This window comes from Theobroma cacao, chromosome 10 (assembly GCF_000208745.1).
Source record: "Theobroma cacao cultivar B97-61/B2 chromosome 10, Criollo_cocoa_genome_V2, whole genome shotgun sequence".
Lineage (NCBI taxonomy): Eukaryota > Viridiplantae > Streptophyta > Magnoliopsida > Malvales > Malvaceae > Theobroma > Theobroma cacao.
The window spans coordinates 2,660,760-2,686,089 of NC_030859.1; the positions used below are offsets into that span (position 1 = coordinate 2,660,760).

At 37.7% G+C, this 25,330-nt stretch overlaps 4 protein-coding genes across 6 annotated transcripts; 1 reads left to right on the forward strand and 3 right to left on the reverse strand.

Annotated features, from left to right (window-relative positions):
• LOC18586189 (aquaporin TIP1-3) lies at positions 1,587-3,670 on the reverse strand. The gene is made up of 3 exons (XM_007009420.2): positions 3,407-3,670; positions 2,760-3,010; positions 1,587-2,208 (listed from the first exon to the last, which is right to left on the reverse strand). The coding sequence occupies exons 1-3, from the start codon at positions 3,537-3,539 to the stop codon at positions 1,834-1,836; spliced, it is 759 nt and encodes a 252-aa protein (XP_007009482.1). The 5' UTR covers positions 3,540-3,670; the 3' UTR covers positions 1,587-1,833.
• LOC18586191 (receptor-like protein kinase THESEUS 1) lies at positions 9,933-13,169 on the reverse strand. Its single transcript, XM_018129216.1, has one exon. The coding sequence runs from the start codon at positions 12,700-12,702 to the stop codon at positions 10,153-10,155; it is 2,550 nt and encodes an 849-aa protein (XP_017984705.1). The 5' UTR covers positions 12,703-13,169; the 3' UTR covers positions 9,933-10,152.
• On the forward strand, positions 14,238-15,997 carry LOC18586193 (photosynthetic NDH subunit of lumenal location 1, chloroplastic). Of its 2 annotated transcripts, none has more exons than XR_001929840.1 (8): positions 14,238-14,346; positions 14,448-14,544; positions 14,653-14,736; positions 14,828-14,901; positions 14,991-15,113; positions 15,190-15,261; positions 15,377-15,566; positions 15,673-15,885. XR_001929840.1 is itself a non-coding variant. In XM_007009430.2 (8 exons), exons 1-8 carry the CDS (start codon positions 14,293-14,295, stop codon positions 15,774-15,776), a joined length of 705 nt encoding a protein of 234 aa, XP_007009492.2. In that variant the 5' UTR covers positions 14,238-14,292; the 3' UTR covers positions 15,777-15,997. The 2 variants fall into 2 exon arrangements, 1 of the variants encoding a protein (XP_007009492.2); XM_007009430.2 differs by having other exon boundaries at positions 15,377-15,473; positions 15,673-15,997.
• On the reverse strand, positions 16,092-24,992 carry LOC18586192 (ABC transporter B family member 20). 2 transcript variants are annotated; one of them, XM_018129214.1, is made up of 11 exons: positions 24,248-24,992; positions 22,451-22,505; positions 22,174-22,349; positions 21,852-22,052; positions 20,637-20,896; positions 20,250-20,560; positions 19,910-20,130; positions 19,469-19,809; positions 18,523-19,310; positions 18,191-18,432; positions 16,092-17,956 (listed from the first exon to the last, which is right to left on the reverse strand). In XM_018129214.1, the coding sequence occupies exons 1-11, from the start codon at positions 24,650-24,652 to the stop codon at positions 16,727-16,729; spliced, it is 4,230 nt and encodes a 1,409-aa protein (XP_017984703.1). In that variant the 5' UTR covers positions 24,653-24,992; the 3' UTR covers positions 16,092-16,726. The 2 variants fall into 2 exon arrangements, with proteins under 2 accessions (XP_017984703.1, XP_017984704.1); XM_018129215.1 differs by lacking the exons at positions 22,451-22,505; positions 24,248-24,992 and having other exon boundaries at positions 22,146-22,300.

Genomic DNA, 25,330 nt, shown 5'->3' on the forward strand with positions numbered 1-25,330 from the left:
ATGAATACAAATCAATAACGTGAAGCTCTTCGCAGTCACCATAATCTTTTGTTGTTTTCTGGGTTTTTTTATTTGGTTGATTCAATTAAGGCACACCATAATCTTTTGGGTTTTTAAATTGTTCATATTTAAACTGATATTTAGATTTTAATTTCATCAATTAAGTCAATTAACATTTCTTTGTATCTAAGGCTGATAAAAATAAATCAAGCAGGTTGAATCTCTAAATTTGAAACTTCTGCACCCCAAAAGAAAAGTTTGTAGCTGTTGACCTTGCCCAAAATCTGGGATTGACTTTATCCAAAAGTTCAACTTTGAAGTTTCATACTACTACTTTTAAAACTATGATAACGTCATAAGTGTAATGTTTGAATACATCGTGCATCAATTTATATCCTGTAAGTCTACAATCAGCTTTCACATGTAAGATATTCAATATTCACAAGTAGGTCAATAAATATAACTTATATAATGATGAATGTGTTTGAAAGGAATTATAAAATATAAAGGAAGATATATAGCAGCCTCATCCTGGTATCATCTTCCTCTGATTCAATTACGTATAACTTTGAGTATTCCTAGTAATGCTCAATCTGTTCCCTGTTCCTGACTTCCTGCTGATTTTGAGCAACCGTGTCTTTTGCATCAATAAAAGCTGTTTTGTTTAAAGTTTATGAACAACCTGGTGTCGGAAACAATAATATTAATTTGAGTATTCCTAGCTGGTAGTTTTCAGAGTATCTGATGCAATTTCAGCAAGCCTTAAATGTTTGCCAACAAACAGGGCAAATGCATGAACCAGGGATGCAGCTACAAGGCCGGCTGGTGTACTTGACCCATGACCGTTCAGCTTGTTTGACAACAAAAACATTCAGCCAATAATTAAACTAATTCATTCATTTCTTTTCATCATTGTAAAAGTTTCTACTTAAAATAATTTAATAATGCTATTAATAGATTGAATGGTTTCATGTTTAAATGTTTAGAAATAGGATTATTAATCTCTTCCTTTCTTACCAATAAAAAGCTTGAAATTGGCTATACTCTCAAAGGATTACTCTAACATGTTCACTTTGAAAAGCCTAGAGAAAATTTGAAGTACCATACATGTGGAAGCAGAAGAGTGAACAGTATGCTTCATCTGTTTCTACTGCAAATGCCAATCATCAGAATTACATAATTTAGTTCCACAGATTTCTTTGTAGCCAATGGAGTATGACTTTCAGCATTCCTAATCATGCTCAATCAGTGTTGTTCTGTTTCTGGTTGCTTGCTGGTCTTGTGCAGTCGTTTCAATTGGATCAATAAAAAGTTGCCTAATTTGAGTTCATCAACAATCCGGTGTGGGAATATTGCGATTTTTGAATTGTCTACATAGCTTAAAGTCCTCCACATTGTGGGAAATTGGTGCTCGTGATCTACCTTTTAATCCCTTCATGATACTTCCTTGTCAATTTAGATGGTAGTTTTCAGTAGATAGCTGGTACATCAGCGTAACTTGTATCAGAATTCTAGTGAAAAGGATTGATCATGGACTAGAATTTCTTAACTGAGATTTCCAGATAAACCAGATAAATAAACTGAGATAAGGAAGAAAAGAGTACTTATAGAATCACCTTTCAAAAAAGATAAGGAAGTAAAGAGAGAAAAGAAGCTCTTATGCACTCATATAACAAATTTCAAACAAAACTACAACAACAACAAAAGTACAAGAAACCCAAATTCAACCCTAATTTTCAACCTGAGAAACAATCACTTTCCTTCCCAACTTTTATTCCCTCCATGACCTAAAAATGTCAGAGAGAAACTTCACCCTTGACAAAAAGGAAATTCTTAGAAATCACTGGTAGAAAGAGGCTCATGGGTGGCATCACCAATGAAAATGTTGTCATAGACAACGGCTGCAATGGCAGCCCCAATCAATGGACCAAGCCAGTAGACCCAGTGGTTAGTCCAGGTCCAGCTAACAACAGCAGGACCGAATGACACTGCTGGGTTCATGGAGGCCCCATCAAAAGCACCACCAGCCAAGATGTTGGCACCCACTATGAAACCAATAGCAATAGGGGCAATAATCCCCAAATTTCCTTTCTTTGGATCCACTGCTGTGGCATATACTGTGTAGACTAGGCCGAAAGTCATCACTATCTCGAAGACCAGTGCGTTCCAGGCGGATACATCAGAGGACAGGGAGAAAGCCGACGTTTCCTGCAGTTGATCAAATCAAAAATAAAATGAAACATTGAACCAATTTTTGGTTACCGATATTGGACATTTTCAGGCTGATAGAAATTAGAACTAAATTGACTTGAAAGCTCCAACAAAAGGATTATGACTGATTAGTCACCCTTATAATTAAATCTTATAGATTTTCTTACATGAATGTTCAAATTCAAGCGTGTTAGTTAAGACTAAAAAGTTATTTGATGGGCATGTTTATGCTGCCCTTGTGAGGATGGCAGGGGTGGTGTCGATGCTACAGATTAACTTTTTGTTTCTGTAGCTTATCTTGTTGGATTGGAGGTTGGGTTTCCTCCTTGATGGTTTGTAATTACGTTTCTTTTGTTGAATAAACTATCAACTTTTTTTTAAAAAAAGTTAAAGACGGAGAAGTTTTTCCGGACCCTCATGTTCTTAATTTGTGTTGAGTCAGGTCCAAGTTTGAGGCTCGTCTTGCATTAAATTGTTGAACTTTTCCATGTTCTTTCAAGTCTCATAAAGCGGCAAGATGATTAAAATTTTTCACAGGCTGCGCTTACCAAACCACCGGTGGCGAATTTAAGGAGCAAGCAAGCGACGACTGAGCCTAGCAACTGTGCAATCCAGTACAAAATGCCTCTCAACAAAGTAATGTTGCCTCCAATGAACGCACCAAAGGTCACAGCAGGGTTGACATGACCCCCTGAAATGTTTGCACCAACCGACACCGCCACAAACAGGGCAAATGCATGAGCCAATGATGCAGCCACAAGTCCGGCTGGTGTGCTTGACCCATTATTGGTCAGCTTGTCTGCCCAGTGGAAACATCAGCCCGTTAATAACCATTGTTTCAAACTTCGGTCACAATATTCTAAGACACTAAATTATCATTTTGAAAATTTTTTATATAATAAAAAGATTAGTCTATGATCAAAGAGTCTTTGAGAAAGCAAAAAAATTATGCACCTTGTGACGCACGTAGAATTTTCATTTTGAAAATTTTCTATATAATATAAAGGTTAGTCTATGATCAAAAAGTCTTTGAAAAAGAAAAAAAAAATTAAACATGTTGTGACTCACGTTATGAAATGAATTATTCAAAAAATAACACAACACTTTTCATGAAAAATTTCTAAACACATAATTACATGAAATAGACTATTTAGTTTTATTAAGACGTAGAAAATGTTCAAATTCGAGATCTTACTAAAAGCCATGCCAGACCCTTCCCCGGCGAATACGAAAATAAGCATAGAAAAGAACTCCGCAAAAGCCGCCTTTAGTGCATCTGGCTGGCTCGCCTCTCCCGGTGTTCCGATCGCAATTCTATTGATTGGCATTTTCTGGAAAAATTTTTCCTCAACCCTAAATTCTTTCTTCCAATGTAAGTATCAAGAGTTATTTCTTGCTCCTTTGCTTTCTTTAGGTGTAGCTCTCAATTTTGTGTTGGCTTGAAGTGTTTAGTAAGCGCTTCCTTTTATATGTACCTAAAATAACGGCTAAGGAACCGGTAATGAAGGTACCCGGTAAAAAACCACATTGGAAGGGGTAGGGGCCATATTTTTAAGCCACATGTCGGTGGCTTTACAGCTAATAAATTGTACCATAGGTTACCACGTGTGTGGCTGTGATTAATTGTAGCTACGGACAATTCGGCCAGGAAGAGATCTGGATCGCCGACCAAACGATGCGGTGGGACCAGGATGATGATTGTGTGGTTTGTGGTCCATTGGCAGGCCCGTAGAGGCGAGCGAGATGGGCGGCTGGAAACCGACCATTTGAATATTTAAAATTAAACGTGGGATTCTTGATGTCCTTTTTGTGGGGCCCATGGAAATAGGCTTTGCTGCGCTTTTGGTGTGGTTGTAAATGGGCCCATTAAGATCCAACCACTTTACTGTCAATAATACTACTATTTACTTACTTTTAATTTGGCAACAAGTTGTATTTTATTTTCTTTGAAACATAATCCGTGATAATCACCCATCTTATATAAAAAAGAGATGAAATTAATTTTAATTTTATAATTAAAAGTTTTTTTAATTAATTTATATATTTTTTGAATTAAAAATGTAAACTTGCGATAAATGATATTAAAATTTATTCAACTCTTTACTAATATGGAATCTCATATAAAAAATACAAGATAACTCCATATTCAAGTGAGTAACTCTATTCTATAAATGAAAAGACTAATGCAACTAGTGATAGATTTAGATTTTAGATGAAGTGTGACTAAAAGGTAATAATAAAGATAATTATTTTATATATGTCATCAACTCCTGTCACCACCTTAGTTCCTCGTTAGTGAATGCAATAAGAATATTAAATAATTAAGTAAAATGGCATATCACAAATCCCATATCAATAAAAATCTTCTTCTATCTAACAATGAATTATCAGACATTGACCATCACATGATGACTGTTTTAAATTTTAGTTTGCCTTAGAACTTTGCTAATAATCCAATCCGTGATGTGAGGAAAAGGTAAGATGATGAATGATTATTGGTATAAAGACTGCAATAAAACACACCAACCACTTGTTTTTCCTTGTGTTCCTGTCAAACTGTATAAGATCTTTCGAGCCGTCCTTTCTTGATGAAAAGCAAAATTATTGGCTACCTAGGTTGACTGCACCATGTGATTAAATGCCTATGTTAGTGAGGCTTCTAATTATTATTTTAATCCAATTTTTTAATGCACAAACTTGATAAGAAAACAAATTAGGTGAAGCCTAAAAACAACAATATCCTTAAGCATTAGGTTGAGTATGAGGTGGAAAAATTAGATGTGCCATTAATCATAATAAAGAAACCAAACGTGACAACCCAAGGTCTAAGTTTCAACCACAACCTTCTCTTAGTATTACATATAATAATCATTAGATTTTTTTAAATTTTCATCATATGTAAGTTCGATTTAATCTCAAAATACATTTTTACTTTATATATTCGACATATAAATAGTTATATCTTGCATACCCAACTTTATTTTATCGTGATTATAATTCTTGCTCATTTATATAATTTTATACAAATTTATCACAATGGTTTCCATCAGTTAAGTAATGATATTATTGTTTACGTACACTCCATGAACTGTCTTGCCGACAGCAATGGATGGCAAAATACGAGCAGACTCTTTATCATATTGGACCGACCAATTCCCATAAATAGAGCTTCTCGTGCAATCAACTTACATCATTTGTAATAATTGAACTTGTTCCCTTTTTATATTTTCTTCTTGACTGATCCCACCCAATGATCATTGTCCTTTAGTTAGGAGGTTGAGATTTCTCGTGGGGTAATAGCCTGCAAGAGAATTCTAAGAGAAGTTGTCATTTTCCTCTCGTGATTTGTTAAAGATTCGACTCTTCTCCATTGCTCAAAATTCCTGATAGATACGAGCCTGCGAAAGCTACACCCTCCGGTTGGACGAACACTGTGTGGCCTAAATGGGTTCTGAAATTGGATCTGAACCACTAGTTTTAAAGCAATAGAACAGATATTCCTGCAAATTGAATTGACTAGAGTTTTCAATTTATAATGTTTGTGCTTTTGTTTCTGTTAGGATAGTCTTGAATTGTTATTTAATTAATTGGGATTGTTTAATTCTAATTAAATTAGTATACCTTATAAATAGTCTTTAAATCTAGTTAGATTACAATAACAATTCCTAATTATATTAGGATAAGATTCCTAATTATATTAGGATAAAGTTATTGTATTTGATACTATAAAAGGACCCTATGGGTTAAAGAATAATAATCACCTAGATTTAGAGAGAGTGGTTTAGGTGTACGTGGGATAAGGGTTATGAGTTTGAGACTGTTCTTGTAATCTCCTGATTTTTCTCTTAGCGAATTTTTCTCTGTTGTTGTGCCCGTGGACGTAGGTCATCAAAAGACCGAACCACGTAAAGTCTTGTGTTCTTGTGGGTGTGCTTGATTTCTTTCTTTATTCTATTGATTGGGTTAGATTTTGGGCAATTCTTTAGAGACAATTCCGCAATTTCCCAACAAACTGGTATCAGAGCTTCAAGGTCTTGGATCAATCTGAATCTCGCTATGGCAACTTCGTCGACCAAGTATGAGATTGAAAAGTTTAATGGAAGAAACGATTTCAGCCTGTGGCGTGTTAAGATGCGCGCATTGCTAGTGCAACAAGGACTGTTGAAGGCACTGAAGGGAAAAGAGCATCTTCCCTCGAATTTATCTGATGGTGAGAAAGATGACCTTATGGAAAAAGCACATAGTGCTATTCTCCTTGCTTTGTCTGATGAGGTGCTAAGAGAAGTCACGGATGAAGAATCTGCTGCTGCAGTGTGGTTTAAACTCGAAAGTATTTATATGACCAAGTCCCTGACGAATCGGCTTTATATGAAGCAACGATTGTATACTCTCAAGATGAGTGAAGGTACGTCCGTTAATACCCACATTGATGAATTTAATAGAGTTATTCTTGATTTAAAGAATATCGATGTTAAAATTGAGGATGAGGACCTAGCCCTAATTCTTTTATGTTCTTTGCCTCCATCGTATGAAAATTTCGTGGATACTATGCTTTACGGCCGAGACACTCTCACTTTCGAGGATGTAAGGGCATCTTTAAATTCCAAGGAATTAAAGAAGAAAGTTGGTGGTATTCGGAATGAAAATCAAGCAGAAGGTTTGGTTGTAAATAGAGGTAGAGGTAAAGAGAAAGGCTTAGACAGAAAAGGTAAATCTAGAGCAAAAGGGAAAACTTGCTGGAATTGTGGTCAGAAAGGGCATTTTCGTCAAGACTGTATCAAATTCAAGGATGATGAAAAGTTTAATAAGTCTGAGAATACTGCAAACGTGGTTGGAGATGACTTTGATACTTTTGAGGAAACTGATAATGTTCTTGCAATTACTAATTGTAACCTGATGGATACATGGATCTTGGATTCGGCTTGTTGCTTTCATATATGTCCTAGGCGTGATTGGTTTACAACTTATCAATCTGTTAATATGGGCACTGTACAATTAGGAGATGATTTCTCTCTCTCAGTTGTTGGAATTGGCACAATTAGAATCAAGATGTTTGATGGTATGGTAAGAACACTTGAGGTAAAACATGTCCCTGACATGAAAAAGAATTTAATATCCTTGAGTTTGTTAGATAAGAAGGGCTACAAATATAGTGGCCAAGATGGTGTCTTGAATGTATCTAAAGGAGCCTTAACTATCATGAAGGGCAAGTTATCCGGTGACCTTTATTGTCTAGTGGGAAACACGGTCATTGAAACTGTTTCTGTGGTCTCATCTAATGATCCTGAAGATGATGTAACACGTTTATGGAATATGAGATTTGGTCATATGAGCGAGAGAGGGATTAGAAAACTAAGTAAGCATAGTTTGCTGTGTGGTCAAAAGAGTGGAAAGCTAGATTTCTGTGAGCAACGTAGAGTGAAATTTAGCACTAAAACTCATCAAACCAGGGGTACAGTAAACTACATCTATTTAGATTTGTGGGATCCTTCTCCGGTGGTATCAAAAGGTGGATCATTATACATGTGGATCTTTATTGATGATTTTTCAAGAAAGGTGTGGACGTATCTTCTAAAGGCTATGAGTGAAGTGTTAACCACCTTTTTGCATTGGAAGGTATTGATCGAGAAGCAGACTAAGAAAAGGATCGAGAGCTTTCGAACAAACAAAGGTTTGAAATTTTGCAAAGGTGAGTTTGGTCTATTCTACAAGAATGAGAAAATCGTTAGACATCGCACTGTCGACAAAACACCATATCAAAACGATATTGTAGAATTGATGAAGAAAACACTTTTGGAGAGAGCAAAATACGTGTTCTCAAATGTTGGCCTAACCAAAGTATTTTGGACAGAAGCTATCAACAAGGCTTGTTACTTGGTAAATCGGTCTCCATCAACTGCAATTGAATTTAAGACTCCCAAGGAAGTTTGGTCTGGTAAGCCTGCTGATTATTTTATATTGAGAGTATTTGGTTGTCCTGTTCATGTTCATGTGAGTGATGGTAAACTTGAGTTGAGGGCGACAGAGTGCATATTCCTAGGCTATGCATATGGGGTGAAGGGTTATTGGTTGTGGTGTACTGATTGTAAGTTCCCCAAGTTTATGGTGAGTCGGGATGTTACCTTTGACAAGTCTGCATTACTTTGTGGGATAAAGTCTAGAATTGCAAACACATCAGACCAAGAAGTTGGCAAGCAGGTGGAGCTTGAAATCAATGCTCTTGTGACAGTGCGAGATGATAGTGAAATCCAGAAAGAATTGCAAGAGGTACAAGAATTGGTATCTCAACGAAGCATTACTTGTATTGATGGTGATTTTGATTCTTATGTTTTATTTGTGGAAGTAGAGATTGAAGAGCCTTACTTTTATCATGAGAAAATTATATATGTCGAGTCTTCTAAGAAGATTGAGTCTCTACACTGGGATCAAACATGGGAGCTTGTGAAAACACCTAAAGTTACTATTGAAGTTGGCTTAGTGTGTGAAGGAGGTGCAAACATTAGTCGTAATGTGGTTGGCTTCTCCAAATCAGATTTTGCTGGTGATCTAGATAGTAGAAGATCTCAAACGGGGTATGTGTTCACTCTCTCAGGATCTGCAATCAGTTGGAAAGCAGTTCTTCAATCAACCGTTGCTTTGTCTACAACTGAAGCCGAATATATGGCTGTGACCGAGGCAGTGAAGGAGGCTTTGTGGCTTAAAGGCTTGGTTAGTGATCTTGGTTTTGAACAAACACAAACAGTTGTGTTTTGTGATAGTCAAAGTGCTATACATTTGACTAAAAATTAGATGTTTCATGAGAGAACCAAACACATCCAAGTCAAGTGTAATTTCGTTCGAGAGATTATTTCTAAATGTGAGATTGTAGTAAAGAAAATAGCTACAGATGAAAATTCGGCAGATATGCTAACTAAGTTAGTTTCTGGGATAAAGTTCAAGCATTGCTTGGACTTGATCGGTGTTCGTAGTGCTTGAGGCCCTTTGGGGCAGTGGCGGTGTCGACAGAGATTGGTTCGTAAGGTGGAGCTTGGTGAATTCAAGCCTAAGGTGGAGATTTGTTAGGATAGTCTTGAATTGTAGATTTAATTAGGATTGTTTAATTCTAATTAAATTAGTATACCTTAAAAAATAGTCTTTAAATCTAGTTAGATTAGAATAACAATTCCTAATTCTATTAGGATAAGATTCCTAATTATATTAGGATAAGGTTATTGTATTTGATATTATAAAAGGACCCTATGGGTTAAAGAATAATCATCACCTAGATTTAGAGAGAGTGATTTAGGTGTAAGTGGGATAAGGGTTATGAGTTTGAGACTGTTCTTGTAATCTCCTGATTTTTTCTCTTAGTGGATTTTTCTCTGTTGTTGTGCCCGTGGACGTAGGTCATCAAAAGATCGAACCACGTAAATTCTTGTGTTCTTGTGAATGTGCTTGATTTTCTTCTTTCTTTATTCCTATTGATTGGGTTAGATTTTGGGCAATTCTTTAGAGACAATTCCGCAATTTCCCAACAGTTTCGGTAGCTCATTTGTTGTTGAAGTGTACGTATGGTTAGAAGTTACAGATACGTATGAGGTTCAGCCCTGGCCAATAAGCATTGTATCATCTGCTTTTTCTACAGTGTTCCATCAGAGAAAGCAGTCCAATTCCTTTGGAAAATATCCCACCCAAGCCAAAATAGCAGCAAAATTAGAGAAAAGTATGTAGGCAACAAGAGGGAGAGAAAGGGAGGCTGTCTATAACAGAAAGCAAAATTTGTCATAACTGTTTTGATTTGGTGTCAGGGATCAAAAGCAGATATAGAGAATTGCAAATTTCTGTTACAACTTGTATTAGAGGACCTCGTGGGGAGTAGTGGAATTCATGGTACTATAACTCAAAGTTTTCAACTAATTACTAACTTTGTGATTCCCTTTGCTTGAAAAAAACTGTTAAAAACTATCTTCCTTTTGGATCCATGAGCTGTGAAAAGACGTCACTCGTGGTTGTTGTTGCATCAGAAGCTTGATCACTGATACTGTCAAAACGATTAGCACTGATGAATTCAACTAGGGGGATCCACCCAGGAATCTCTGGAATATGATTTGCACTGTTGTCAGATGAAACATTTTGTATGGAAGCCTCTTGTAGTTGAAGAGCGTATTCCAAATTCCATAACACATCCCCCATCGTAGGCCTGTCGGTTCCATGTTCTGCCAGGCACTTCTCAGCTGTTTCACCAAATTTTCTCAGGGAGTCGAGATTGATAAATCCTGCTAGATGGGGATCTATAATCCTTTCTAACAGGCCTCTCTTTTGCCAGTGCATAGCCCATTCTGCTATGTTAACCTGTTCCCTTGGAAGAGCAGGGTTTATAGCAGGCCTGGCACATAAAATCTCCATGAGAACCACTCCAAAGGAATACACATCAGATTTCTCTGTGAGTTGCTGCCGACGAAAGTACTCAGGATCAAGATAACCGAAGCTTCCCTTCACAGCAGTACTTACATGAGTTTGATCCAGAGTAGGACCTAGCTTTGACAACCCAAAATCTGCAACTTTTGCTGTGAAATTTTCATCAAGGAGTATGTTGGTTGTTTTCACATCACGGTGGATGATACTGTCTGCTGCTCCTGTGTGAAGGTAGTGCAGGCCTTTTGCAGCTCCAATGCAAATTTCAAGCCTTTGTTTCCAGCTAAGTGGGGGAAGATTGGAGCCATACAAGTGTTTCCGCAAAGGACCACCTGCCATGAACTCATAAACAAGGATCATCTCATTTTGTTCTTCACAGTAACCTATAAGAGAAACCAGGTGCCGGTGCCTCAACTTGGAGAGCATCAAAATTTCTGTCCTGAACTCAGTTAGTCCTTGTCGGGATCCTGGATTTCCACGTTTTACTGCAACCATGACCCCATTCTCTAGCATACCCTTATAAACCTTTCCAAATCCACCTACACCAATGACCAAGCTCTCATCGAAGTTCTTTGTTGCTTCACGAATCTCTGAGAAAGACAGGACGCGACCTAAACCATGAGTTTGTGCTGTTGAAGCAAGACTGCAAATTGAAACTTTGGAATCAGAATTTCCCACATTTGCTAGGAATGGAAACCAGGTTGAGGGGCAACGTTTTGGCCTCTTTGGCTGGCGCAAGTACAGGAAGAAAGTTGCTACCATGACCATTAAAACTGCGAAAACTGCTGCAGAAGAGATTGCTAGGACAATCAATATTTTTCTGGGGAACTTCGAGTTCCCAGAACTTACACAAACATTTCCATCAAGGCTATCACAAGTATTGCTCATTTTCATGATCTCTAAACCATTCAAAATTGCATTGCTTGGGAGATTTCTTAAATCAGGAGGACCTATTTGTACCAGAATCTGATTTGATCCCATTGAAACATTCGTGAGGAAGTCTACATAGTAAGCGGCTGATAATGCCATTGTCTTACTAGAAATATCAAACGAGGACAGAGCAGATTGCTTGTTGATGTAAACATTGAAAACTAGGCTGTTAAGAGCTATACTAACAATGTCACAAAAATGCATCCTAATAAGATAAGTGAAACCTTCCTCTACTTCAAACGTCCATGATATGTTAAATCTCTGATCAGTAACATTTGCTTCAGCCATTTCTTGAGCAGTGGCATAAACCCAATTCGGTGCAATTTCTGCTGGTATTCCATCAGGGTACTTGATCAAATTAGGATTGACCATAACATCAAGGGCGGAAGCAGCATTTACTAAATAAGGTTGATCTGGCTCCCATATCCTCCACATGGAATCATTCTTAGGAGTTAGAAGAGGACCTCCCATGTTTATCCTGTAAGCTGTCTCCAAAGCTGCATGTTTCGGGATCTCAACTTCTGGTCCTAATGGAACGGGCACGACCCTGGAAGGGAAATACAAGTTGGGTACAGCCACAACCTCAATCCCATTGATAAATGCAATTGAGCCATTGCTTGGAGAAAATGTCAGTTCCAATTTTTTTGAACTCGAACCTCCAACCTCAATTACATATTCCTTCACTAGAGGAGAGTTTTGGCCGGATTTCCAATAAGAAAACTGATGAAGTAGTGTGATTCCATTAGATACAACCGAAAAAACTGCAGACTTCAAATTATATTTTGTATCTTGAAGTGGGAAAAAATGTAGCCGCAGCCAGTGGTGGCCAATCTGCTTAGTTCTAATTGTATAGGCTGAAGATTTTTCGAAAACTCTAGCAGAATTATACAGAGCTGAGTTACCAGAAATGCTCATCTCATTCCCGGAAACAACGTCTGAAGAAGGGGACAATCCCACATTAGGAGTACTACTATCAGGATGAAAAACCCGGGAATCGTCAAGTTCTACCGGGTTACTTCCCCCACAATCAATCAAGAAAACATCTATAGGACTAAAAGAAGCACAGATCATTGACTGAATAAAGAAAGCAAATGGAAAAAAGATTAAGAATAACACAACTGATACTTCCATTTCTTCACTTGCCGTTGACTTAAAAGTCTTGAACATTTAAAGTACTAGACATTGTAACACGCACCTATTCTTATCCTGATTTTGTCAACTTCTGTCGTGCATGTCTTAATGAGAACATAGTTGGAGAAGAACAGATTCAATGGGATGAAGCATACCTGAAATTTTAGTTGCTTTGGGTAATGCAGTTGAGAGAGAGAGACAGAGATGAGTTGGGGGCTTGGGGGATGAGAGTTATGGTGGTGATTACACTGTTTCCAAGACTTGGTCTGTGACTGTGTGAAGACTTCACAGATTGCATTAAATATTTAAAAGAAAAAAAGGTTTGGGAAGTGTGGGGAAACTGACTTAACTGAAGCTTTATGAGATTTTGCTTCCTTCTTTTAATATTTTGCGGCATTTAAGGTAAGAAACATGAGGGCCTGGTATTAAAAAATTTGCAGGCCATAGGGGGACCCTGACTAAAACACAACTGTCCTTCCTCTAAAGCAAAACCAGATGATTCCCTGTTGACCAACTACCCTATAATCTGACCCTTCTTTACCAAAAATAAGATCTTTGGACCATGGAAAAAATTCTAATTACCATCATCAGATTTGAGCTCAAAAATATATAGCTAAGCCAAACCTTCGATTGTGTGAAGCATAAGCAAAGTTGTCTGCCCATGTTCACATGCCTCATGATCCAAACCCCTCTTCCCTCAACTTGCCTTGGATTCTAAACTTTTGACTTTCTTTTCTTGATGCATACATTGATGCACTTGCTCTTGTTGAAGTTATCATTGGAGATTGGACCGCGAAGAGTGCTGTTATTAAGGAAGAAAAAAAAAACCTGTGAAAAGATATCTAGCTAGCACCTAGATCTTTGCCTTGCAATGGTAATTATGAGCCTAGGAGAATGAACAACATTTTTAATTTATATAATCAATTAAACAGCATGCGCATGAAGTCTGCTGGATCATAGTTCAGCCCTTTTTTTAATCCTTGTTAAGATTAAGATGAACACTGTTTCATTTGCAGGAAGTTGTAGCTGACAAAATTGACAGCTGAGGTTTGAGAATGAAATGTACAAACTCCCATGAAGCTAACAAGTGAAGTGCAGGCGGTGTGGATCTCAAATTGACACAGAAACTAGAAAAACAAGTGCAATTCAAGCTTTAAATTATTGTGATACAATGGGAAAAGTTTACTAATAAAGATCAGGTTAGAGGACGCTGAGAATAAAGAAAAAGCAATAAATAAAGTAAATAAGAAGCTTGATTTACACAAGGAATGGAAAAGGGTCTAAAACAAGAATATTTAGTAATGATAGAACAGTCCTGGTTTAGCCCTTCTTAATGGAAAAAGCTGGCTCAACCTCTTAACCACAACCCATGATCTAAAATAGTAGTATTTTCAAGCCCAAAATAAATAGGGCCAAATGGTTAGTCATATCATCACTTATTAAAAACAGTTTATTACTTTATTGAATTATCGACCCAAGCAGGCGCCACTCACGTGCTGCAAAGAAAAGGTATGATAGAGCCGAAAGGAGTGGAAAACAGAGGCCCCACTATCCATCCAATAGGAGCCAATATATCCAACTTTACGAGAGGCTGCTGCTGCTTCACATAATCATCAAAACTCAAACATGGCAATGTCTTCAGTTTCATTGAACTGGGTTCCAGCGACCTTAACCAACAAGGTTACTACTCTCTCACTATCTGCTGTTAAGCTTTGCTTTCTGCTTGTTGCTTGCTTTCCCATGTCTGTTTCTCTGAAAGCCAACATGTTTCCACTTTCCAGTCAAATGCGCCACACTCCAATGAGTTAGCTCGAGCTACTGCACTCTCTTTGCATAACTCTGTCGCATGCCTCAAAGAGACCACTTCCAATGAAGAAAGTAAGATACCCCATGGGATATTTTTCATGACAAACACTTAACGTATACCCTTTTTCTTCTTTTTCCAGATGTCTTTGTGTCATGTTCTTACTTCTAATTGAATTTTAGACAATTGTAAGAGAAGACTGTTGCTGTTGGGAGTTGGAGCTGTAACAGTAAGTTTACTCCCTGCAACTTCCCTTCTTGCTGAAGGTATTATAAACATATAGTTATATCAATAAAGCACTTTATGACCTTAAATTTATCAAATTATCTCAATGCCTTGTTTTGGTCATTTTGGCAGAGATACCACAAAACTATCAAGCTTTTGTTGACATTCTAGATGGGTATTCCTATTACTACCCATCAGATTGGAGAGTAAGTTAAATGGGAATGCTAACAAGTTGGAAGCCTTGGTTATGGCTGTAGATTCCCTACATAATTTCTGTTTTGTTGCTTCTTGTTAGGAATTTGACTTCAGGGGACATGATTCTGCATTCAAGGACAAATTTCTTCAACTGCAAAATGTTAGGGTGAGATTCATACCAACTGATAAGAAAGATATCCATGATTTGGGGCCAATAGAAGAGGTAAAAAATGGCAGTTTTCTTGCTTCCCTTAATGTTTTGAGTGAAAAATAGATTTACATGGTTTCTTTGCTTACAGGTAGTTTATAATTTGGTGAACCATGTTTATGCTGCACCAAATCAAATGGTCAATATACTTGACATGCAAGAGGTTTGTCCAGAATACATGCAATTCTCTGTCAGTTCTATTGATCAGATAACAGTCTAGCCTTAGCTTTAATTGTTAGTCTGACAAATTCCTTTCGGGGCAAACCTTCTACATGCAGAGAACTACAGATGGGAAAAACTATTACACCTTTGAATACGCACTCGCCTCTCCAAACTATGCCAGTGCTTCCTTTGCAACAATAGCCATTGGAAATGGTGAAGCATTCACCCTTTTCGTACTAGTTTACTCATAACCAGTCCTTGAACAATAGCTTAGCCATAGACAAGACATAAGCAGTTGACAACAAGGTTTTCTTTCATTTGATATCTTTACTTGGATGTTGAAGATGTGAAGTACAACCAGGTGAGAGATTTAGTAGTGTTTTTTAGGCTATTGACTTGCATTTCTTTACAGGGAGATATTACACACTGGTTGTTGGAGCACTTGAGAGAAGGTGGAGAAGGGTCCGGAACAAGCTGAAAGTGGTGGCCGACTCTTTCAAGGTGCTTGACATCTGAAACTGCAAGTGTCTCAGAGCTGGGCAAATCCTCAAAAAGAGACGATTATCTTCTGCTTCCCTGTACATACCTGGAGACAATGAGAATCTCTCATAGTTTACTTCCCCTATTGCTACCATCCATTTCTTGATTTTGTTAAAGAGGCTTCCAGGAGTGCTAAACAATCACAATTTCTTGTATGTTTCAAACCATCAATCAATTTACCAGGAGTAACTACTCTTTATCTGAGCATCAAAAGCTTTGCAGGGCATAAAATATGGAAAGAGGTTTACCTCAAAAAGCCTCAAGAAGCAAAAATAATGGCAAAGTAGAAAATTTTTAAATTAACCGCATCTTTATTTACAGAGATTACAACAGTTTTTCCTCTTCTAAACTTTCTTTCAGTATTCAAAAGTTGAAAATTTTACAGCCAAACACATACATCATCCAAGCTCTGGTGACAGGAGTTGCAGAAATTCATAGAAATCGGGGGCAAAATCTGAAACAGGAAAATCCCAGAAACACACCTCAATAGGACTAAAATTATCAACCCTTCTCTGATTAATAAACAAAATCAATACACCATGGAGACAAAGCACAACCCCAATCTAATGCTGCTTGCCCCCATAAAGAATATGGATCTATCCCTCAACAGCCACCCAAACTCCAAAAACCCCTAATTCTAAGCACTACTTTTAAACAATGTAACTACAGCCGCTGCTATGCCTACTACTCACCAGAGTAGACATTGTACAACCCTCGATTGTTCTCACATGCTCTTTGGTTCACCCACCCATAGAGAACATCATTACAAGCTGCATCATCCCCATTTATCCTTTTCAGATTCTGGATTTTTCAACCAAGAGATCCAGCAAAGCCTGCAGGTTGGTGTTAGTTCCAGCAATTCAAATGAGTGAAATGAGTACTATACAGACGAACCAATGTAAGTCACAATCAATCGCATACCCAACCTAAACCAGCCGGTGCTGACGCAAACCCTTCCCGAAATGAGGTTGCATTAAACGAACATACAAGCCATTTTTCGCTACCAAAGAATCATGTGTCCCTTCCTCAACTATTCGACCACCATTAAGTACTACAATGTTGTCAACATGCCTCATCATTGCAGCTCTATGGGCTATCAAAATGGTTGTTTTGTTCCCCATTATCAGTGTATCAAGTGCCTCCTGCACCACTCGACTTGACTCAGATTCAATGGACGAGCTAGCTTCATCCAATAACAAGATGGGAGCATTCTTCAGCACCACTCGAGCAATAGCAATTCTTTGTTTCTGTCCCGGGGTCAAATCCACACCCCTCATACCTACATGCGTGTCATAACCATGGGGCAAGCTGCTAATAAAATGGTGAGCATTAGCTATTCTTGCAGCCTCTTTGATCTCAGCTTCTCTAGCATTGTGCCTTGCATATATAATGTTTTCCCTGATAGTTGTTGAGAAAATAATGGGTTCCTGTTGAACAAGACCTAAGTGGTTCCTCAACCACCTCAAATTGTAAAGTTTCAAATCCCTCCCATCAAGTAGAACCTGACCTGCAACTGGATCATAGAATCTCTCAATCAGAGATATTATGGTACTCTTCCCAGATCCTGAAACTCCAACAACAGCTACAGTTTGTCCCCCATTGACTTTAAGACTAAAATTGCTCAACACCAACATTTCTGGGCGAGTAGGATAGCAGAAATCAACATTTTTCAACTCAATGCTTCCATAGACATTAGGTGGCTTCAATGCTGAGTTATCATCTGGCTCAATTTTAGGGACTCGGTCAATAATTTCAAACACTGAAGTGAGTGATTTCCGCCTTTTAAGTATGTATGGAGCCAATCCAAATGGCTCCACCAGTGCAAAAGTTGCAAAAGAGAAAACCATGTACTCCTTGACAGCTGTAGGCAGATCCATATAGCCCTTTTTGACAGAAAGTGCAGTGCACCAAAGTAGAAGAGCATTGCAGGCAAAAAGAAGAAACTGTGAAAAGCCAAATGCAAACCCTATTGCCATTCCATGAAAGAAACTCTGTTTCAATATTTTCTTCAGCTGCAGACAGTAGAGCTCCATGACCTTAGTACCAGCACAAAATGCTACTACAGTGTAAATGTTTCTCACCGCATCCTCAAGGACCAATGATGCCTTCCTATGCATCTCTTGGATTCCCCTAGAAAATCCAGCAAGCCATAGTTTCTGCAACATTTAAGTCGGCAACTATTTAGAAATTTAGACGAGGACAATCTTCCAACCAAATTCAATAAGCAAGCAAAAATATAGAAAAGAAAAAGAAGCATAGACGATACATGGAATTGAGAATAATTATCTAGAAAGCAGAACTTTCCAGAAACTCCATGCTTCCAATGTTGAAAAGAACACCAAATAGATAGACCAAATTTATCATCAAAAAACAAGTAGGGATATGCAAACCTGCGCAATAGCAGAGACAGTTAGAACTGGCAGAGTTGCGAATGCCACAAGTGCCAACCGCCAGTGTAGCAACATCCCAATTAGTATTGCAACAATAACAGCAGCACTATCCTGTATAAATATTGAAAGGCGGTTGCTAAAAGCAGCCCGTACAAATGTAGCATCATTTGCCAATCGCATGGACAAGGTGTCAGCAGTATTCTCTTCTTCATCAAACCATCCAACTTCATTGCGCAGCATTGCTGTAACAAGATAGTCAAAACAGAGTTCAGCATATGCATGCAATTCATCATTCAAGTAAATTTGCAATATTAATTTGAAGATTCAGATACCTGAAAACATCATTCTGCGAACCCGTTCAGTCATCTTTTCCCCCATGATGCCAAAGTAGAAGTGTTGCAAAAAGTTGGCAACAACAGTCACTATACCCATACAGGCAATTATCAAACACCACTTGTCTACTTCATCTCGTAAGTGATTGCGTTCCTCATGCCTATAATAAGCCGTTACAATTAAAGCAATAACATAAGCAAGAAGTGGATTGAAAGAGCCAAAGATTGCAGCACCAATGCTTCCCAACACAGCATAGAGCCACTCTGCAAAACTAAGCTGTGCCAACCTCCAAAAAGATGGAGCTTCCCTATGATGCGCATCCTTTGCTTCCTTAACTTTCACTGGGATGTCATCAGAGTGACTGTGAGGCCGACTAAAAGTCTGAGAATGGGAACGTTCATTTTTAGGATCAGAAGTCAGAAGGGGTGATACGGGGGATTCTGGGTCTGAACCGTTTGATTTCTGCCGTTGGGTAGATAGAACATCAAGTTTGGGCAACTCTGGTAGTCTCATTTCAAAACTATCCTGCCTCCTAATTGATGGTTCCTTATCACCAGCATCCGCAGCCAAACCATTTTCCAGCATTTTCTCTGGTGGCGGACTATGAGCTTTAGGTGATTCTTGTGAGTTAAAAGCACCATCTTGGGGCCGAAATACACCAGGAACTCTTTGGAGAGATGGTGATTTGATCAACTTTGGAGATGAAGATTCTTGGAAGCTGTGAACTGATGAAGAATCCTTTTCAATTTGGAAAGTCGAAGTCTCCTTGTAGTTCCTAACTGGCATCCTGAAAGAAAATAAACAACCATAAACCAGAATTCAGAATTTAAAAATAAAGGAGCTTTTTTTTTTTTTCCAATCTAAACGAAGAAATACCACTGGCAAGAAACAGACTTTCAAATATAGTATTCCAGCCTTAGTAAAAGCATCTATAGCTCTAATTACCTCCTAGGAAGTTTTGCGGCCTCTTCACATTTAAGCAGCTCTGCATACAAGCCATCAAGGGCTAGCAACTCATCATGTGTACCCATTTCAACCAGCTGACCCTCCTCCATCACAGCTATATAATCAGCATTTCTTATGAGACTAAGCCGTCGAGCTATTATTATAGTTGAGCGTCCCAACATGAGGAGATCTAGAGCTTCCTGAACAGATCTTTCAGCTTCAAAATCAAGTCCACCGGTAACCTCATCAAGCAGAAGGATTGTTGGGTTCAAAAGTACTGCTCTAGCAATAGAAAGTTTGATTTTCTGTTCTTCTGTCAATGCTAAGCCAGCCCTCCCCACCTGAAATTCACAGTAATTGATTTCAACAAAAAATGGCCACAAGAGAGAAATAATCAAGATGATAAAGGCAAAACTAATATCTCATGTTTCCATATTTCACCTGTGTCTCATATCCTCTCTCAAGTGAGCTAATAAATGTATGTGCATGTGCTATTTTTGCTGCTTCTTCAATTTGATCAAATGTAGCATGTCGCCCATAAGCAATATTATCTTTTATGCTCAAACTTAGTAAGGCAGGTTCCTGAGTAACAAGTCCTATTTGGCTTCTCAGCCACTCCAGCTTTAGGTTTTTAATATTCTCTGCGTCAAGAAGAACTTCCCCTGCATCACAAAAAATAAAATCATTTAAATAATGAAAGGTTGACAGATCACCAATGATTTCAGAACTGTAAATAGCATATCAGTGAACTCTGATACATAAAATTGTATGACCATAGTACCTAATGTAGGATCATAAAACCGCTCCATGAGTGGGATAATACTGCTTTTCCCAGAGCCATTTCTGCCAACAAGTGCCACAGCCTTTTTAGCAGGTACAGTGAGGTAAAATCCACTCAATATAGGGATTTCAGGTCGAGACAGATAACTAAAATATACATTCCGAAATTCGATATTTCCTTGAACGGATGGTAAATTGTTTCCCTCCTGATTAGAACCAGAGGATGACCGGCTAATCATCTCAAAAAGTCTATAAGCAGCAATTCGTCCTTGGTCAAAGGAATAAAAATTGGTTGCTGCTTGGTTCAGCCCACTGCAAAACAAAGAAAAGATCAATAAGACAGTAGAGATTAAAAAGAGCAGAAAGAAAGGGACAAAGTGATGCTTACAGGCCACTTAAAATGACAGCAAATAGAGCTGTTATGATTTCACCACCATCAGCTTTGTCATTTGTGACCAGGAACCTTCCAACCCAAAGCTGTAAGGCACAAGAACATATTGCAAGCCCATAAGTAAATCCCAGCCCAAGCCCTTGCACAAGGCTAATCAATATACCATATCTCAAAGTTGCTTGTAATGAGGTTGCATAAGAATATTTGGCCAAAGTTTCATTTGTAAATGCATATAAGGTCCTAATGTAAGAGACTGCCTGCAAAAAAAGAGAACTATATGTATATTAGCATCACTTCCACGCTGTGCTTCACCACACAGAAGGCTGATTCAATGCAGAAAGCTAAGTTCAACTAAGAACTCATGTCATCAATTCAACAAATTCGACACTATAGAACCAGGAGAGGCATATTATGTACTATGCATGGATGATTAAGAAAATATCTAGCGTGTGTTTGCCCTAGCTTTCAAAGCAGCTTCTTTACTCCAGAAAGCAGAAGCTGGGTTCTAACAGTTGTGTGTGTGTGTGTGTGTGAATGAGCTTTTGAGGGCTAAAAGCTGAAGCTCCAAAGTTGGAGCTTCTGACAAGAACCTCTAGCAAAAAGCTTATTAACGAGTTTAATAGAAATTTTAAATAAACAAAAGATATTCTTGTTATTTAAAATCATTTCAATTTGACAACACTTTTTTGAAAGCTCCACTTCGACAGCACTTTTTCCCACAACTCTAGCCTGGCCAAACAGGCCCCTAATAAAAAGCATCTAAAGCTCCCTACATATTTTCATTAAGTAAGCATTGGCAGGTAACTTTACCATCACTTTTGTTTCTAAGAACTCGTGTCATCAATTCAACAAATTCAACACTACTAAACCAGGAGGGCATATTATGTACCATACATGGATGAGTAAGAAAATATCTAGAGTATGTTTGCCCTAGCTTTCAGAGCAGCTTCTTTAATCCAGAAAGCAGAGGCTGGGTTCTAACAGTTGTGTGTGTGTGTGTGTGTGCGTGAATGTTAATAACTGCACTCTTAAACCAACATATAACATTGGACAAGTCATTCTAAAAGAACATTAAGCAAGTAGCCAATTTACATCCCTTTCATCAACCAATACCACAGATATAAAATCACTTGTGATCAATATTAACAAATATAAGTGTGGTTGAAAGGGTGAGGAGAGGAGAAAAGATTGGAAAAAGGAGAAGAGAAAAACCTGTTCAGCAATACTAGCTGCCTCGGCATAAGCATCTTGAATGTTCTCAGCAAGCCTATGAAGAAATATATTGGATATGCCTCCAGCAGCAACAATGAATGGACCAGTGGCTAGAGTTATGAGGGCAATTTCCCAACAGTTGACAAAACCAATAATTAGACCACTGAAAAACGTAGCCATGTTATGAATGTAATTCCCAACCTATCATCAAACAAAAATTAGGATTAGAGCAGACATCTGTAAGAAAACCCCACCAAAAAATAAGTTATTTATTAGAAAATCAGAGAAACCCACATGTGAAGCAACATGTGACTCAACGTACTTTTTCACTAAGAGCAGACTGGATGAGCAATACATCACTCAATACTTGGCTCACAATGTCTCCATTATTCCCATAAGTATCAAAAAAGCTCATATCTTGGTTCAATAATACTTGAACATATCTTGACCTGATGACAGCAGTCTGCCTCTCTCCCGTCAGAATCCAGCATGAGACCTCTATTACACAGAACAAGTCAGTGACAAATGCAAGAAAAGATGCATCAATCAGAAGAAAACAGAAATGAAACAACAACTGATTTTGACATAAATCAACTTACCAATCCAGCCAGCAGCAAAAACACCCACAGCAATATAAACAATGGTTGAAGCAAGCTGTAAAATAAGAATGAAACAGTTGGTTATACATGCAAATACGAAAAAACAGAGTTTCTCAAGGAAACTACAAATGATATTTGCTTACAGCAACCAAAAAGGAGACAAATGATGTTAGATACAAACTCAAGCCTCAAAAGTGCTTTTGCTTAGCCCGAAATAATTTGCACATTATATTACAAATTAACACCTTTAAAAATAAAGGCAATCCAGTGTTAAAACACAGCAGATAAAGAGTATCTATATCTTCATAGTAATGATTAAATACAAAATAGTATTTACTAACAAGCAGAGAATACTTACATCTTACTTTACACGCATGCATGAGGAGATGTGAATGAGAGAGAGAAAGAGAGAGAGTGGGTAATTAACTTGACGTGCTCTGAGTATCTAACTTGTACTACAACCAAAATGTGGCTATTTGATTCAAAATTAACTAAGTCATCTCATTAAAAATTCCTTTTTTTTTCTGAAAAGTGAATTTTATTGATCGCAGCTAGATGCCATAGCAAGTCTAGCACCTAGATTGATGGAAGACTCCTCTTGGCATAAGAAGATAGCTTTAAGATGAGTTAACCCCTGTACAATTTACAAAAGAAGCTGCTCAAGAAAAACTTTTTGCAGCAAAGACAAAAAAAAAAGCCCCTGTCCACATAAAGACAAATGGCCAGGTAAGGATCCTAACTAGTAACAAAACATCCTGAATTTTTGACAACTAGAACTCTTAAGTAGGTTTACTACCCACCTTATTCCCCTCCTTCCTTTTACTTTCCAACAATGTGCAAGTCTGTTAAATAGCCTAAGACAATTGCATCCTTCACTTAGGAATAATATGCACATCTTTAATTTTAATGATGTCTTGCATCTAGAATGTGAAAGAAAGACCCTATCCCCAACCTAGAGGGAAGCAAATGTAGTTAAAAGACATTAGTTAAGTACCACCCACCCAAGATATCAAAACAGAAACATCCTACTATGACATTTTAGATTCCATATAGGAAATATCCATTAATCTCAAATAACAAAGATTTCCAAAATATCATGCTTTTTTACACAACCAAAATTTCCTAAGACTTTGCTTCAAAGCAATATCTCAGCCACAAACTCCTAATGCTTGATATGAAAATACCGACCTCAGCCACATGTCAAATTAGGGTTCATTAACATCGTTAACTCAATCCTCTACCAATACCATTTCATAACTAAATAAACCAAGCTGAAAAGCTAAACCTAATAAAGCAGCTCACTTCATTGTATTGCCACCTAAAATAAAAACAAGTAAATTCTCTCAGAGCAGAGGTTAATGCTATTACTTAACTCTCACCTTTTAATCCTAAAATCATAAAAAATTACACCCAAAAAATCTTCTTATTGCCAGTTACAAACCCCAGAAACCTAAAAACCACAACTTTATGTACTTTCCCATTTCCAATAATCAAACTATTATCCAAACATACAAAAAAAAAAAGAAAAGAAGAAGAAGAAGAAATCAATGGAATTAGTTCAATTCAGAATTAAACTCTCTAAACTTAAGCATTAACTAACTGCCAAAATTTTGAAATTAAGCTTCAAAAGAACTCCTTAAAAACTATAAAATCCAAATATTAGTGTTCTAAAAAATTACAATAACCGTAACGTTAGCAATTCACTTCATTGATCTAAATTACCAACTAAGAAACTAAACTAAACCTTTAAAATCCCAAAATTTAAGGTTTTTACTTCCTTAACAGAAAAACACTAACCTCTTTAAACCTCTCAAACGGCACCTCCATTCCACCTTGGCCTTGTTCTGGCGGCCCAATTCCAAGAACATGAACAATCTTCGCAAAATAATGCAAGTAAACAACGAGAGCGGTCCCATGAGCAGCAGCAGCAAGCGATCCGACGATCATGAGAGCCCAATCAAGCCGGTCGGCACAGGCGAAGAGTCTGGAGAACGGGACGGCAGCAGGAGGCGGCTCAATCTCTTCCGCCTCCTCCATCTCTTCCTCCGCCTCCACCTGCGCCGCCGCAGCAGCAGCAGCTGCTTCCGCAGTCGTATCCAAGTACGGCGACGGAGATTCCGGTGGCTCCGAAACCTCCGAGACCGGCGTCAACGGCTGTATGTGTGGTGGTGACCACCCAAATAAGCCTCTCGATATCATCATCCTGAAAGTAAACCCAAATCCAAACCCAAACGCAAACCCTAACTCTCTCTCTCTCTCTCTCTAAATTTAGCAGAAATTTTAAGCGGATCTGCTAAATTCAGACAGGAAAAAAAACCCCAAAAAAAATCAGATTTCCCCTTTCCCTTGTTGGTTAAAGGTTTGGGATTTTTATTAAATTTGGGTTTTTTTTTTTTTTTCTGTTTAAGTGAAAATGGAAGTTAAGGAGAGACCAGGTCAAAGAAGGCGGAGGAGACAGAAGAAAAAGGTTGGAACATTGAAGTCACCCATAGTTACATGAAGCAACTATAACAAAAAAATCAAAAAAGAAAAAAGAAAAACTTTTAGATGATTCTATATTTTGTTTTTGTTAACGGTCAAGTGCCGGCAACAAGAGAATATTCATTTTGCTTAAGAGCTCATCCAATTTTTTTCTTTTCATATTTTTTTTTCTTCTCCCATTCTGAGTTCAATTACACTTACACCCTTCAAAATCTTATTTCCAGTTAATCTAATTTTACGGTAGATTTGTCGAGTTATACGTTTATTTGTTTGTTGGATCATTTATATTATTTCGTTGAATTCTTGATACTTGATTGTGATGGTAATCTATTGTTTATTTGTAAATGTAACATCACCAAAAAATTATTAATTATATTCTATTAAGTTACACAATTAACC